Source organism: Cupressus sempervirens, chromosome 3 (genome assembly GCF_028749045.1).
Source record: "Cupressus sempervirens isolate cs-2001-9-10 chromosome 3, ASM2874904v1, whole genome shotgun sequence".
Classification (NCBI taxonomy): domain Eukaryota; kingdom Viridiplantae; phylum Streptophyta; class Pinopsida; order Cupressales; family Cupressaceae; genus Cupressus; species Cupressus sempervirens.
The window spans coordinates 745,142,053-745,159,169 of NC_143120.1; the positions used below are offsets into that span (position 1 = coordinate 745,142,053).

The 17,117-nt window shown below is 34.9% G+C and overlaps 1 protein-coding gene across 4 annotated transcripts in view; it reads right to left on the reverse strand.

The window, feature by feature from the left end:
* Window positions 1–17,117, reverse strand: part of LOC149568972 (MADS-box transcription factor 21-like) — a 376,483-nt gene that overhangs the window by 26,015 nt on the left and 333,351 nt on the right. Inside the window, exon 7 of one of the 4 annotated variants that reach the window (XM_089821779.1) lies at window positions 1,109–1,282. The exons of 2 other annotated variants lie outside the window; for them this stretch is intronic. In XM_089821779.1, the coding sequence (XP_089677905.1) occupies window positions 1,232–1,282 (51 nt within the window). In that variant the 3' untranslated portion in view covers window positions 1,109–1,231. Of the gene's footprint in view, window positions 1–1,108; window positions 1,283–3,000; window positions 3,254–17,117 lie in introns of those variants that run through there. One more of the 4 variants, XM_089821781.1, reaches the window with a different exon arrangement.

A 17,117-nucleotide genomic window follows, 5' to 3' on the forward strand; every position in this document is an offset into this window, starting at 1 on the left:
GCACTTATCAACAAAGACCTAGAATGAATGAAATTGATTAAATAATGAAGGTATGTTAGTTTGAAGTTCACTTGCTTTCGAGAATAGTTTAATATTCTCCACTTAACAAGGCCAACCATGTGAAGGTGGAAGATTATCTGGCCTCACCCCCTCCCCCTAACATCAATCTAAAGTCTCCATTAATATCTAATTACATACTTCATTTATTCATTCATCCATTTATGGACTATAATGCTCAATCAATACAATCACATAAAATTCATTAATATGATATAAAATTTATTAATACTAAACACTAATAAAAAATTCATTGACAGATAACAATATTCATTAATATGACATAAAATTCAATATTAATACATAAAATTCATATATAATATTAATATGCAACAAATGACCTACATGATTTATGTGGAATGCCAAAGTAAAACACTTGCTCACATTGGCTTGGAAGAACATAGGGCTTGTCTTCAACTGACTCAAATGATCTTGTATTAATTATTGTAAATCCACTATCATGTTCAATAACAGTCATATCACGATCATTTTGATTCAACTGTAGCTTATATCATTTGACAACAAATATAACTAATTTGAATGAGTTAAAGTCACATTCAAGTATATTATCCAAAATGCCATAGTATCAATTTTTAGATTGTTGAGGATGTATGTCATTTCTAGATAAAATATTAGTGACCTCCAAGGTTCCACTTATCCCATAATCACAAGTTTTCTTCGTTTTGTCTAACATTTTTATACAAAATTTACGACCATGGTAGTGCATAGCTTCATGGTTTTTGATATGCAATTATTCAAATATGTTAAGATTATTTGCATCGATCCATGAATTGATGTTAAACTTATGAGTCATGATTATTAATCTTATATCTACCTTTCTACCTCTTAAACTATATGTTAGATCAAGTACCATTGGCTTAACATTGGGATCTCCATTATGATGAACTTCTTTAACTAATGATGCAACACCATCCCATGTTAATGACTGATCATTTTCTTGATCTTATTGAATCCATACCATTATCCAATCAAGATTGTTTGCAATATACAAGTGTATCCCACTCACTACCAACTATAAAGAAAATAAATAGACTATTTAAAAATAACTTATATTAAAAATTTAGAAGAATTAATAAATTACAATAACATCTTATAATTACCTCTCACTTTCTTCAATCTACCTTTCTCCATCAAGTACTCCCTTTCGAATTTGTTAATAGAGTTGAGATCCCAAATATGATCTACATGAATATTTGCTACAAACCTGAAAAGATATTCATTAATGTACACTATGGTCTGGTATACCATATATCCCTCCACCATAGAACTTTTAGGATGTACTCTTTTTTGAACCAAGCCTTTCATAAATTTTAAGTGCATCTCAACCATCCATATTGACCTAGTTTGTATAAGTCCACACAATTCAATATCCTCAACGTGATGTATGAGATAGTGTTCTTGAGCATCAAAAAAAGTTGAAGGTAGACACTTTTGTAATTCACACATAAGTTAGAAATTTTTTTCTTCTAATATTATTTATTTATTTATTAATTTCTTTAGATGATAACCACCTAAAAGAGATTCAACACACAAGTGCATATATATGAGATTTCAAAAAATAAAATAATAAATTACATAAAAAGTAAAGCAAGTCATAAATATAATATATGTACAACAAATCTAAGAAATAACACTTCTAACCTAATGTATTTTCCAAGATCATATGTAACTTGTTTAACACTATTGTCAAACTGACGTAGGAGGGATAAAGGTAGGGCGTACTACAATAATTAAAAAAATATATTTTCAATATATTATAAAATAATACAATAAAAACTATATACAATTTTACCAATAGATTGTAAATAAACAACATGACTTACCTTGACGAAGGTATGCCAATTATGTGTTTTCAACCTTGCCCAAAATAACATTTTTTTGATACAAGACTATTTATGTTTGCAAGAAATCTTGTGGAATTTTAATTTTTTTTTTAATAAATTCTTTCAATGCATCACTTTTCTGCTCCATTAATAACCAAGGAAGGGCACTCATATTTATGTGGTCTCCATTGCTGTTTAATTCAATGAAAATTTTTAGTGCATGATTGGATTCATGAATTTCATTACAAATTTTGACAATTTTTTCTTTGTCACGTTTTCCATCCAATATTTTTCATAGTGTCTCTATTGCATTATTTCCAATATACATAGAAACAAAAAAATGCACGATTGAGAGATCATTGTAGTACAAAAACTTAATAATTGAGTAGGATAACTTTTTATTCCTTTAAGAAGTTGGTCATTGATGGCTTGACAACCTTCATGAGCATCAATTACATCATTACTAAATTAAAAATATATTAAAATATACATTTCAAACAAAAATCATTAGATGGAATGACATTACCTCGATGATTTATTCTATTGTATTCCAACTTCCATAGACAAGGTGTTGTTCTTTGTGGCCTTGAAGTTGTCTCTTCTTTTCCATTAAAAGGATATTTTTTAGTAATTTGATACTTATGATTATTATGGAGAAAATGTTTAAATTCATCAAACACCTACTTTCATAAACTTCTTGAATGACAAGATTTCATCTTTGAACTACAAATTGGATATGCAAATTTTCCCTTTTTCTGAAGACTTAAAAGATCATGTACAATCATCATCACAACTTAGAGATACACCAATAATGTGTAAGCACTATAACATACAAAAAATATGTGACTTTAATAATAAAACATACTGTACAAATGAGTTAGCCCAGGGGCATCATGTATTGTCCATACAAGCATTGTATGAAATTAAAATTATTTTTGTCCTATCAGTTTAGAGATGTCATAGATAGTGACCCTATTTCATAACTTCAACAACTCGTCAATAAGGGGCTCAATATACACATTCATATCTTTAACTTGGTACTTACCTAGTTGAATGAACATAAATATTACATAATTATTATGACCATTTTGATGCAATGTTTATAAATTAATTTAGATAACTATTAAATGAAAATATATCTGGTATAATCATTGACAATATTATGTGCTCTCTTTTTATGGACATCCAAGAAGAAATGTTAATGTTAATAACAAAAATAAGCCACATTAAGTAAGCAGATCTCATATTTCCAAATGAATTGACACCATCTATTGCCAATGCAAGCTTTAGATTATGAGGTTCTTCTTTAAATATTGGCCACCTGTCTTCTATGTCCTTAAATGTAGAACCATCTGCAAGCATTCACATTATGTCATATTGACTTCTATTGCGTGCATGGTAAATTGTGCCAAGTTAGTGCACCTGAATAATTGTTTAAGAAATGGAATAATGAGAATGTACCAAAGAACCTTGTGAGACACTTTTTTTGTTATTTGATATGATTGATATCTATTAATATGACAATCAGGGCATTTTGTTGCAAACTCATATTGTTTATAATATAGAATGTGATCATTGGGACACGTATGCATTGTTTGATACTTCATTCCAATTTGATTCATAATAGTAGATAATTCTTGGTATGAACGGGGCAGAATGTTTGATGGTGGTAACAAAAACTCACCTATCAACCTACAATAAAAAATATGATTTGTTAATATAATGCATATTAATGGTATGCTAATATTGAAGATGATAAAAATAACATACCTTAGCATATGTGACATTGCTACATTGGATAAACCATTCATAACCTTCAAGTTCAGCACCAAAACTATAATAGATAGAAGAGTTATTTGGGAGCCTTGGTATAGGGGCTCGTATGCCTTCTCAAATGTAGGTATATCAAGACTATCTTTATCATCATTATCAGATGTGCTAGTGCCATCATCATGATCATCTTGATCAGTTGCGCTAATACCATCTTCTTCAATCATGTCCTCTGACACGTTATCAACTATGCCAATACCATCGTCTTCAATTGTCTTCTTTATCATAGGATCATCTTATTTCATGGGAGTGTTATCCTTGACTTGGATATTCACATCTCCACATTCCTCCAGTTGGAAATCTACATTAACCAATCGACAAAAAATGTGCCCCCTTTGAATGTGACCATATTGCCTACAATGATTCCAGGCTATTGTGATTATAATTTTTTGATTCTTTAAGCCCTTACACTTTTTTCAAGGATAATTACATTTATCAACTTTTCTTCAGAATTGAGATCATAATCTAGCAATTGTCTTATTATTTTGTTCTAGATTCATATTGGTAGGTGTGGTCTTTCTTTAGAGGAAAATATTCAAGCTATAAATATACAAAATGTAAACATACAAGCATTAGTAGTATCTTGTATATAATTCAAAAATAATAAAATATTACAAGATTATACATGATTTACAAATATACACACAAATCTTGCTCACAAGATTAGGCCAACCAACTCGCACATTCCTTCCCAAATCATCTTCATTTCCCCTTTATTTCTAAAAATGCCTTTTCCACAATTTTCAAAGCTTACACATTTGTACATCTTGTTTCAACAAACTCCTTATAGTGATCTATTCTAGTGTTTATGTATTCTCTTGAGATCTAGTCCTCGATCAACCATGTGACTGCATGTATCCTTTAGAATGACTATAGATATTTCTAGACACAAAATCATTATTATTGAAATTACGATGCCGGTGTTGCCATCTAGTGGATATTTTTTATCTTCTAATCAAATGGAATCCCCTAGACTCATTTACTCCTAGAAATTAACCTAGAGCTTTCTCTAGAAATGAATACTTGGAATATTTTTCTAACAATGTCCTTTACTCTTAACACGTACCATCTTGACCCACACCTAGCTGCTCTACTTTCACTCTATTGGCCCACACCTAGCTGCTTTGCTTTCACTCTAAAGGTGTAAAATACCATACAAGGCCTTAGATGGATTAAAATGTAATGTTAAAATGATCATCATAAGCCTTTGGACCTATTTGAGGTGCCAAGTAGGCATGTGGTAGCATAAAATGTCAAAAATGGAAAAGGTTGTAAAATATTTCAAAGTTGTCAAAAATGTTGCTGATAACATTTTCTTGCAAAATGACAAATTTGGAATGTAAAGGGTCGTCAGGTTTGTACACTTGGATAAGTATTTTGAAAGTTCAAAAGTCATTTTATATGTCATATATTATGCAATCCATTTAATGAAGAGGGGTAGAAGGATATGGTGTAGTTTTTGGATAAGTTAATTAGTTTTTGGTTATGGTGAAATTAGACCGAGTACTTGTATTTGACTGCAATTTTGGTACTTTCTCCCTTACCTTGTGGATGTGATTTTTCTTAAGCTTTCTATATAGTTGAATAAAGTCTAAAGCTAATGTTAATGTTAAAGGTTTACCTAGCATCATTGGTTTATTGTCAAGATCTCATTGCTCACTGGTTAGATGATAAACTGCGTATATTTTCAGAGTGAAGTACCCCAATGACTGTAAGATCTCACCCTATTGAGTTAGGGAAGGTTTAAAGGCATTCCTTATTTTTTGAGATTACCTTCTCACAGATTCATATCATAGCCATGATCTTGATAAAGGATTTGGCAAAGAGATTATAAGATATTTGTTGTTGCATGAAATGGGAAAATTTGTAAAGTTGGTCGATTGCAAAGTTACTTTCACCATTTGCATATCCAACCTTTACCTTAGATTTATATGTTTATAGTAAAGGATTGTTGAAATTGATTAATTTTTAGAGTAGTTCTTGTGGTCATGCATTTTGTATGAGCTCTTAAGAATTTAACAATGATATATCCAAGTGTTAGCACTAGATCCAAGGTTAAATTTTTTTCTAAAGAACTTTTGTAGCTTTTATCAAAGACTTCTAACAATATCTCTAGAAATGATCACACATGGAAGTACACATGCTACCACTATAGAAATTTTTTTAGTTGTACTTCATGTATTTCTTGGATAATGGAGTGAGGGAAGTACCAATGTGCAACCCTTGGTAGATAAACTTGGCAAAATTGATTATGATTAATTTATTCATGTATGTGGATCTAGTCAGGGACCTAACAAAGTAATATTGCCCTCTACCCAAAGTGATAAGGAAAAGGGAGAAGTCCAACCTGGTGAAGATTGATAGAGTGAGTTTCATGGAATCTTTTGGAATAAGCAGTGCACCCTATATTGATATCAATTTGGAGGAGGAAATAAGCAAATATAACCTCCAAAAGACTATGCTAAAGAGAAATTATATACCTAGGTACTGTTGAGAGATTGTTGGAAGCATAAATGCTAATGATATTCTTATGGGTAAGTACTATAGATATGTTACATTCATGACTGTGTTTGTCATTGATGTCAACATAGCAGTTTATTGTGATATCTGACAAAAGAACAATAGAAAGATCAAGTTCGTATAGATGACTAGTTAAGTATTTTAACTATCCAAGGTTATGAGAGATATGTATGAGTATCTGGTATATGTAGTTAACATCGTATGAAGAAATGTTAAGTTTGGAAGAAGTTATGTAAGTTTTGGTGATGTCTATTCTGAGATAAAGTTTATAGAGGCATGTTCCAGTAAACTTGTTATATCTCTTAGCAAAGTTGTCATTTTGTGAACAGAGGTTGAGGATATGTAAAAGACATGTTAGTGATGATGTGGCTAAGTTTTCTCATCATAATATTGCATTTATAAAAATTTATTCAAGTTGCAAAGTGAGAGATTGATGTTATCGCTAAGTGTAACGTGTTCCTAATGTGGTCCTATAATGATTAATTGAGAAGGTCTAATAGACGACTCATGAAATTTTTTTATGGACTCAATATAAGGAAGGGAATTTTTATTTATCATGAAATATATGTGGATAAGATAGAGTATGTTTTGCAAGCAGCAAAGAGAGTGAAATGCGAAGTTGAGCAGAGCAGGGCGGAAGTGAAGGAAACTTCATTGCTAAGGTTTTGATGAGTGATTCAAGGTTTGATATTTATATCTGAGGTTGATGACCTGGTCTACAAGGTTTGATAATGTTTAGTTTGGTTGACAAAATGAAGGAAAGAACATAACAGTAAGTTGCATGTTTGAGCAGTGAGCTCTTCTTGTAGTTGAAATTGCATGTTTGGGTAGTGGGCTCTTCTTGCATACATTGTACTATAACTCCTAATAGGGTTGGAATATCTTAACAAGGATTAAAGTCTCCTAATAGAGATTCTATGCACTAAATTTTGTAATAGACTCCTAAAATGGTCCATCCTCTAACAAGGAATATTTATATTAGTACATCATCTTGTGGGCATCATTCCCACCAGAGTTTTCCCTTTGATCAAGGGTTTCCTTAGTTAACATATCTGGTGTAACTGTCTATGTGCATCTTATTATAGTTGCTATTTACTTTGGTTAAATGGTTAATTTTGTTTAAAAAAGAAAATGTTTTAATTGTTGGATAACTTATTCACCTCCCCTCTCAATTATCTTGGTGGACTATTGTTTCTAACTTTAAGAATTTTCCTAAGGGAAAAATTCACCCAGGAACTAAGAACTCAAACAAAAGCACAACTATAGACCAAGAGAGAGTATAATTAGAATAAAAATGTATTCAATAACTTGATGCTACAGAGTACACTAAGAGTGCCTGAATATAAAGGCCTCAGGAGAGCTTCTAGAATGCATAGAAGTTAGCACCATGATGTGTCATACAACCAAGCACATGTCCACCAGATATGGATTATCCTCCATTAAGCATGGAAGTAAGTGCGGTGATGAGAGGATAAGCCTACAAGGGTGGGATACACAAAACAATATTGTAGACACCATGTGCTCAAATAAAGTTGCGTACTCCTGTGTTGTCAACATGACAACTCAAAAGGTGTGCAAACTCCTAAGTGTCTCACAAATAAAAATAATAAAATAATGCAATATAATTAAATAATGCATTAACCTAAGTAAACTTAAGTAAGTGTAAATAGTAAAGTATGTATTTACACCAACACCCCCCCTTAAGTGCAACTGAGGGGAATGCCCTTAAGCTTACGAACTAGGATGAAGATGCATAAGGGGTCCTGACTACTAGGCCATGTAAGGTACCCATGTACATAATGAAATGAAATCTCCCATAAAGAGGGGAAAGAGGGAAAACCTCATGGGAAAACCCTCCCCCAAAAAGAGAGATAAAAGAGGATGCATTGATGGATGGAATAATCAAGACCCCCCCATTACGATATACATCCAGTATATACAAAAGAGAATGAGAGAAGGAAGAGAGATAGAAGAGGCTCCCCCCCCAAAAGAAGAATGTCAAGAAGTGAAAGCTGCTCCAATGAAGAAGCTGGTCCAAGAATGCAGAATGGTGTTCCTCCCCTTAGGAAGAAACAATGGCAAAGGTACAATCTTGAAGATGTGTGCTAGCCCTGAAACCTGCTCAAGTATCCCTATACTGATGCTGAAGTTCACCCCTTCCAACTGTGTTGAAAAGAACGAATGCAGATCTGAAAAGGATGTCTGTTGAACCTGTTCCACTGAACCATCTGTCTCCTCTACTGACAAAGAGGCCTCCACTAATTGCTGTTCATAAGGATCCACAATCACGCCAACCTGAGTAGATTGATCATGTAGAGAATGGACATGAGGGTCAGAGTGAGCCCTCGCAACAACTGTAGAAGTATCAACATTAATGAGAAGATGTAAGTCCTCAAGTCTGTCTCCCAAGTCAACTGAAGCTACAGCTGGAAGATGAGATGTACCATGCTGTGTTGGACCTTTCACTGTGGTAATGTAAGCACGTGGATTAGACTGATTTGACCTCTCATTGCAACTGTCGACAGAACCCCACATGTCTAAATTTGTTGAAGCATTATTGCTGGTGTCACTATCAGTTTCCACTATGTATGAGGTGCAGAGAGGAGTAGAGGATAAGCTTGGTGAACTTTCCTCAAAGTGAACATCCTTCTCCACAAAAATCTCATGAGTCTCTGGATCAAGAAGTCTATATGCCTTCACACCGTCTTCATAACCAATGAAGGTACAAGGCCTAGGTGTCAGTGCCTTGCAACTCCTGGAGGAAAGGTTTTCCCATGTTGGACAACCGAAGACTCTAAGGTGACTCACAACTGGTTTTCTGCCGCACCATGCCTCAAAAGGAGTCTTGCCATCTAAGGCTGGATGAGGAGACCTATTAAGTATGTGAGTAGCATTACTAATGGCTTCAACTTCAAGTGTAGGATTGAGAGACTTGGCCTTTATCATGCAACTTGCCATGGTCTTGAGAGTCCTAATCCTCATAGTTGCAACATTTGTCTTGTGCGAACTAAATGCTAGTGAGTTTTGAAGATCAATCCCCTCATGTCTGCAAAAGCCCTTAAGTCTTTTGTTTACATCCATGTTTCCATTGTCCATGCAGAGTACTTTGATGGCCTTTTTAGATTTTCGTTCTACATGAACCTTGAAGTCTAGAAATGCGTCCAAAACTTCATTCTTACTATGCAGAAAGTAGACCCAAGTGAACCTTGAAAAGTCATCAACAAAAGTGAGTATGTAGCGACCCTGGATGAATGCAAAAGGACCTGCTAATACCATGTGAACCATTTGAAGAACTCTTGTTGCTCTAGAAGATTTCCCTCTTTGTAACTTCCCCTCTGGATGCATATCCACTGAATCTGATGAACATTTATCCTTAGAAAATTTGATTTGAGGTAGACCTTTGACCATTTGGTATGTGCAAAGTTGCTGAAGATAGCGGTAGTCAAGGTAACCAAACCGCTCATGCCATAAGTTGTTGTTTGAATTAGAGTGATTTAACAAGGCTTGAGAAGAACTCTTAGGCACAAAATGGGAGAAGGAATAAATCCTCCTGTCATCATTGACTTTCCCAACTGCTACCAATGAATCATCTTTGAGACTTCACACCATCACTGAATCGGGAAGGAACTCAACCTTATGACCATCTCCACGGTGAGTGATTTGGTAAACTAAAAGTAGATTAGAGCTTAGATTTGGAACATAGAGAACATCTTTGAATTCTTTGTCTTCCATTTCTACGTGTCCTTTCCCTTCAACTTCCATTTTTTCATCATCTCCCACGAAGATGTGTGGTACCGTTGACTGCTTCAATGAAGAAAAGTCTTGCTTTGAAGAACCCATGTGGTAAGAGGTACCTGAGTCAAGTATCCATTTCGAAGAACTTGTGTTTTCCATAAGTGCTTGACCTTTACCCTTCGAAGAGGTTGGATTAGAATCCTTGGAAGTACCTAGCACTTGAATCCTGTTCTTCTTGAGTAGATTTTCTAACTCATCGATTCTTTTTGTCTTGCAATGATGCTCGTCATGATTTGGCTTTTTGCAATATGCACAAAAGAGTTTTTCCTTCTTTTCATTACTTCCTTTCTTGTTTTGAGAAGAACTGCCTTGTTGAGAGGAGTCATGTTGTGTCTTAGATTGTGTTTTCTACTTCCACTGCTTCTTCTTGTTGCTGATTTTCCCCCTTGACTAGATGTGTGATCATCACGAGCTACTAAGGCTTTGGTCTTAGATAACTTGAGAAGTCCAAAATCCACCAAGTGAGATTGTTCAACAATCAACATGTCCTTAGCTGTGTTTTTTGGGTAGATTGTGTTACAATTTTTTCATCAACGTTTCAGATCACTCTCTGTGATCCATCATCAGGATGAGAGAGCTGAAGGAAAAAAGTGGAAAGATTGCAGATCCAATGAAGATAAAAAGGTGGGGAAAGGAAGGGGGGGTAGGTGCACCACAATCAAGAATAGTTCGAGGTTCAAAAATAAGGTAAAAGAGGGAGGAGAACCCAAAGAGAATAGATAAAAATATCCAACCACATGAGAGAAAATAACAACAAGAAATAATGACAGATTTACTAATAAAAAACCAATGTGAAAGATCTAAATGTAACAAATGAGGGTAACCCGAAAGGTGAATAGGAAGGTTGGAAACAAAATAATAACACAACAATAGATGAATATATACAAATATGCATGATATTTATTATTACATAAATTATATATATATATATATATATATATATACAACCTCAAGAAATGCTAAAGAAATTCTAAATAAATAATAACCAAATAATATAATAGAAATTATTATTATATAATAATGGTCATTATTATATAATAATAATCAATATTATATAATAATAATCATTACTATATTATAATAATGAAAATAATAGTAATGAAAAAAAAAAAAAAAACTAGAAAGGGACTATAAGACAATAACGACATGGATACAACCTAAGAACGCTTAAGTGTGCTTTTGTGTGTGTGTGTCTAACACGACACATGTGTAAACACCAAAGAACAAATTTTGACCCACACACACACACACACACACACACACACACACACATATAATGAAATAAAATGAAAAGGAATTGAAAATAAATTAGTAAATGAATAAATAACTAAAATAACATTTATAATAATAATAATAATAATAATAAAAATAAATTAAAAAAAATAAAAATAAAAAATAAATAAATTAATAAATAAATTAAAAAAAATTGAAGCTAAGTGAAAACTGGAACGAAAAATGGGGGGGGGGGGGGGAGAAGAGCAAGAGAGGCAGAGTGGAGGATGATGAGAGAGAGAGAGAGAGAGAGAGAGAGAGAGAGAGAGAGAGAGAGAGAGAGAGAGAGAGAGAGAGAGAGCATTAGGGGTGGCAAGAAAAGTTTCTGATAGATGATAACAGGGGCTGCCATGAATGGATAAGAAATAACCCTTCATCTCGATTTAAGATTCCACGGGTGGTTGCCAATTGCAATGGCCTCTTTGATTTTTCGCCTAAAGAAATTGTCTTCTTGGCATAAGACTTGTACCTTCTCTAGGAAAATGTGGTGTTTAGTGGTTGAGGAGTGCTCAACTAGGGCTGACTTGGCAACTTGATCATGTTGTATGTCAGCCCCATGTTCCTTTAATCGAGTTTTGATAGCGCACCCCGTTTCTCCTATATAGAGAACACCACATGAACATTCAATCAACATGTCTGCAAATCCATCAAAGGAAGGCTTTTGGTAAGCAGATCCCATGGTCAACTTGTGAGTATTAAAACTTGAAACAAAGTTGGCATACTCAGTAGGTAGCTTTTTCAGGATGTGATGTATCAACCTATCATCCTTTATGGGATTTCCACAATCTTTTAGAAGTGCCCTATACTCATTGAATTTGATGATATAATCTTGAATTGTGTCATAATTTTTAAGATCTAAGAGAAGTAGATCATCCTCAATCTGAAATCTCTTTTCTTCATCCACTTTACCATACAACTATTCAAGTTTATCCCAAGCTTCCTTAGATTTTGAACAATTTTTAATGTGGAAGAGAAGATTGCTATGTACACAACTCCTGATAACACCTAAAGCTTTTTGGTCTTGAATTTGCCAATTAATGAGTTCTTTAGCATCAGTAGGTTGGGTAATTGTACCATTAACATATAAACTATATCCGTTTTCCATTAATCTACTCCATGCAATATCTTTCCATGTAGAATAGTTGCGTGAAGTTAGAGGAGGAAATTTAAAACCCATGATGCAGAAATGAAAAGAGCAATATAGAGAGACACAAAAAACACAGTACACACCCCCCCTTTTCACTCAATCAAAAGACCCCCCCAAAAGAGATGCTTTGACACTTTATAAGTAGTGTGTTTACAATGAGCCACTTGTCAAAATGAGCAAAGTGGACTTTTTGATTTGGCTTTTACAACTACCTTATAAGGCTAAAATTTGTCACTTAAGCATTGTAGCTCAGATTTACAACAATTCTAAAAAGAATGAAAGCTATACAATGCCAAAGAAGGCCTAATTCTGAAAGTGAGAAATTTTTCCAAACAACCCTAGAATCTGACTTCAGATCTGAAAAGTACACAAAAAAATACGCACTTTAAAAAAAAATGGAACCTAAAAAAATGACCAAATGTGCCCGTACGGAGCTTCTGAAGTTGCAAAAAGTAGGAATATACAGGTACAGTCGCCAAAAAATGAAAATTTTGCAAAATATGTGCACCAAAACTAGAAAAAAAACTACCACTAGAAAATTTAGGAAATTCTACCAGATTTCAAAAAAAATTGCACCTGAATCGGAGTCCGGATGTCTAAGTTACAAGCTCGCAAAGTTAGGCTGCCAAATTGAAAAGCAATCTAGAGAGGGGTCTGGAGGAGAAACTGCAAGTCTAAATTTGACGATCAAACAACCGTCAACGTAGTTGTTAAACACCCTAGAATGACGTCCAGATGGGTGTCAACTTTAAACCATTAAAATGATGACATCAGCAAAAAAGGACCCATGGTTGACGTGGCAAGGTCGTACTGTACAAAAATGTACGAATCCGTACAATATGTACGAAAAAAATCCATGTGGCTGACTTGCATGTCTTGCTAACTGGATAGATCGTACCGCTGATTGGGTCTATCCGGGCGAATTAACTTACGCCACATGTTTGATGACAGTGCGAGCACAAAGTGGCACTGGTCTCCACGTGTCTTGTGCGAAGTGGGTCGGCGATCTGAATACTCTGCCGACATGGAGGGTGATTGGCTCTGTGGAATGAGGCATCGATCCATGTGGGTGTCAGTGGATTCACTAAAATATCTGCAGAAGTTTCACTACGGTCGAGGGCCGAAAGATGTCGCAGGTCACCAGATTCTATTTGTTTAGTCCCATATCTGTGGTGACTGAGGACTGCGCGGTCTTTAAAAGATTGAGTTTGCAGATACTAAAAGAAAGTGGCCATTGGTTGAGAGAATGGCCACCGGAATGAGAGGTATACGCACTATGGCCAGAAAGATGGCCGGCGATTTGCCAGACTATGATGTGATCCACCAGTCGAGGTTTGTGCCTAGCGAAATAAGTCGCCACCAGTTTCAGAGTGCGCGGTATTTGTAGGGTTACGACCCTCTAATTAAGGATGCCAAAAATTGAAGAAGGAACCCTGCACAAATAAATTACAAAATACAGAGCCGGGATCTGATAGCCCAGTTTTGTAAAAAATTTCCTCTATGTGACTAGCCTACCTTAATTAGGCTAAATAATTTCTAAAATAAAGAAAAATATTTCAAAAATACAAAGAATCAAATTAATGAAACGATCATACCCAATCGCAAATTGGGGCTTTCGGGTTTTGATTTGCAAAATTTTTTTGCCTCATGGTCGACCATGGGCCAAAGTAGGCATGCTTATAGTCAATTTTCACCGGTTCAGCATTTCAGATGCAATGACAAGGTCAGATTTGGTGCTGGACGCTCCTAATTTTTGCAACACTTTAGATTCAAGTTGAGGTGATGAAGCAAGCGAGAGGTCTCAAACAACTTGTGATGAGAAAATCTCCCAGTTGCTCTGATACCATGTAAGAATTTGCCTAAGGGAAAAATTTACCCAAGAACTAAGAACTCAAACACAAGCACAACTGTAGACCAAGAGAGAGTATGATCAGAATAACAATGTATTCAATAACTTGATGCTACAGAGTACACTAGGAGTGCCTAAATATAAAGGCCTCAGGAGAGCTTCTAGAATGTATAGAAGTTAGCACCATGATGTGTCATACAACCAAGCACATGTCCACTAGATATGGATTATCCTCCATTAAGCATGGAAGTAAGTGCAATGATGAGAGGATAAGCCTACAAGGGTGGGACATGCAAAACAGTGTTGTAGACACCATGTGCTCAAATAAAGTTGTGTACTCCTATTTTGTCAACATGACAACTCAAAAGGTGTGCAAACTCCTAAGTGTCTCACAAATAAAAATAATAAAATAATGCAATATAATTAAATAATGCATTAACCTAAGTAAACTTAAGTAAGTGTAAATAGTAAAGTATGTATTTACATATGTAAGAAGAATGTCAAAAATGATTGCAAGTATTAGATCTCAAGGAGGAACCAAAGAAGAGGATGAGGTTATATGGAAGATATTGAAGATTCTAACACCACCATTTAAGCCAGCAGTTTAGATGATACAGTTGTTGATATCTTGTACCAAATATTTCACAAAAGAGACATTGCTTGGAAGACTTGAAGCAATAGAGAATGAACTTAGATAGTCTAGAGAATTGACCAAAATAGAGACAACTTTCACTGCCTTGAATATTTGACCTAGTTTATCAAGGAGCACAAGTGCTAGAGGAGATTTTTCTAGTAGCAACATATCTGAGGAAGAAAAGAAGATTGAAGGAGGAGTAGCCCTTCTGGTAAGAAGAGAAAAATATGGTAAGAAAATCTTTAAATGTTGAACTTGTGATGAATATGGTCATTATGCATCTAAATATCCTAAAACAGAGAAAAAGTATAAAGGAAATTACAAACCTAAAAGAAATAGAGAGTGTTTGTATGCATATGAAGAAAATGATTCTGATGAACAAGCAGAAAGTGCTAGTGATGATGAAATTGGATTTGTGCAATTAAAGAAGAAAGTATAGAGAAAGTAGCTTTGGTGTTTGTTGTGGTTTCACAACACACGCCCCATTTTGACTAGGAATGGGGACCCCCTACCCTCTTTTTTGGATTCCTGGACTCACAATTCAAGGTCCGAGAAATGTTTTAGAGTCAAAAAAATTTGAAAAGCCGAAAAAAATCCTCGCACTACGTGCTCGTCCACTCTGCACCATGCTCCATTGCTCCATTGCATGCCTCACCCATCCATCTTGTGTGCACATCTCACCATGCAAAACCTACTCTGTGTGCATGCAACATTGTGCGTCCACTCTCGCACGCACCCCACTATTGCGTGCACATATCACTTCATGCATACCTCCCATTCACCAGTGCAAGAGTCCACGCAATGCATCGTGCACTGGACATTTGAGCCGCTGCACGTGCCACCATACCCTCTATGCACACATCTCCAAAACTCATCGCACTACTCACAAGTAGTGCATGCCACACCATGATGGACTTTTTCGTGCTTGACCTATTAAAATGCACTGCATGCGCACTACCAAGCTATGCCACGTGCGCATGTCCACACATCCTCCACACCTAGCGCACCTCCGAGGTGTGCAGGTGTGCCAATATTTGTCTTTCATAGATGAAAGCCATTCTTAACTTGTCGGGGTCATAAATTTTGACCTAAAGCTCAGAATTCAAAACCGTTTACATTGTTGGAAAGAAGAACTAAAAATCTAATTTTAGTCCCTAAAATAGTCAGCCTTTGGCTGCCCAATTTTAGGGACTGATGAAAGTTTCAACTTAAAATTTGGAGCAGAATACCTCTGAAAAAGCCAGTTAAGAGGACCTAGAAAAACTTATGAAAAAATATGGAAAAGTTTCAAACATTTGATCAATTTGGATGATTCGGTCTCTGACCGAGAAGGATTAGGCAGTTGCAGAGAAGACGAAGATCAAAGATACAGAGGTTGGACACATCAAGCGAAACAGGTTCCTCATCTTATTCAGCTATTAATGACAAGATTTAATACAGGTGCCTTGAGATTTTAGATTGAAGAAGTAGGAGTTCACGTTTATGAAAGTGATTGGCTATAAAGAAGGTATAAATCATCAAAATGGGGTAAATTATGTACACAAAAATTGATCTAAAACTCCATTTGAGCATAACCTAGAAACTATTTTCAAAATTGAGAAATTTGATTTTTTGGCGATTTGAGTTATCGAGGTGCATAGGTGCACATGTCCGCATTTTCATAAGTGTTGTGGAAGTTTTTGAAGAGGTGTGTAGGTTCAAAGGTGCATTTTTTTCCAGAGGTGCACCAACAGTTAACTACTAGTTCTAAAAATAGAGCTTTCCATGCATCGAAAATGCATTCTGACAGCAGTTTAACTTTGACAGACACCTAGTGAAGGATTAGCTTCTATTTTTGACACTTTCAGACACTTCTACTTCAACTGAAGGCTTTCTTATTCATTTTCTCTCATAAATTCTTTGTTTATGGCATGTAAAGGCTCATGCATCCAATTAATGAATTAAAATATGGATGAAGTTTTACTTTGCACCAATTAGATTGTAGTTTGTATATAATCAGTTTATTTTTTTTATTAAAAACATTTTATTGCGTGAAGATATCTCTCACTCTCAACACAAATTGAGGAGATGATTTTTTATAAATATCCCATTGTAATATGTAGTGAGGGCCGCCGTTATTTTGTAATAAAGTTATGCTTTTGGTGCTTGCATTTGGAGTGTAGTAATTCT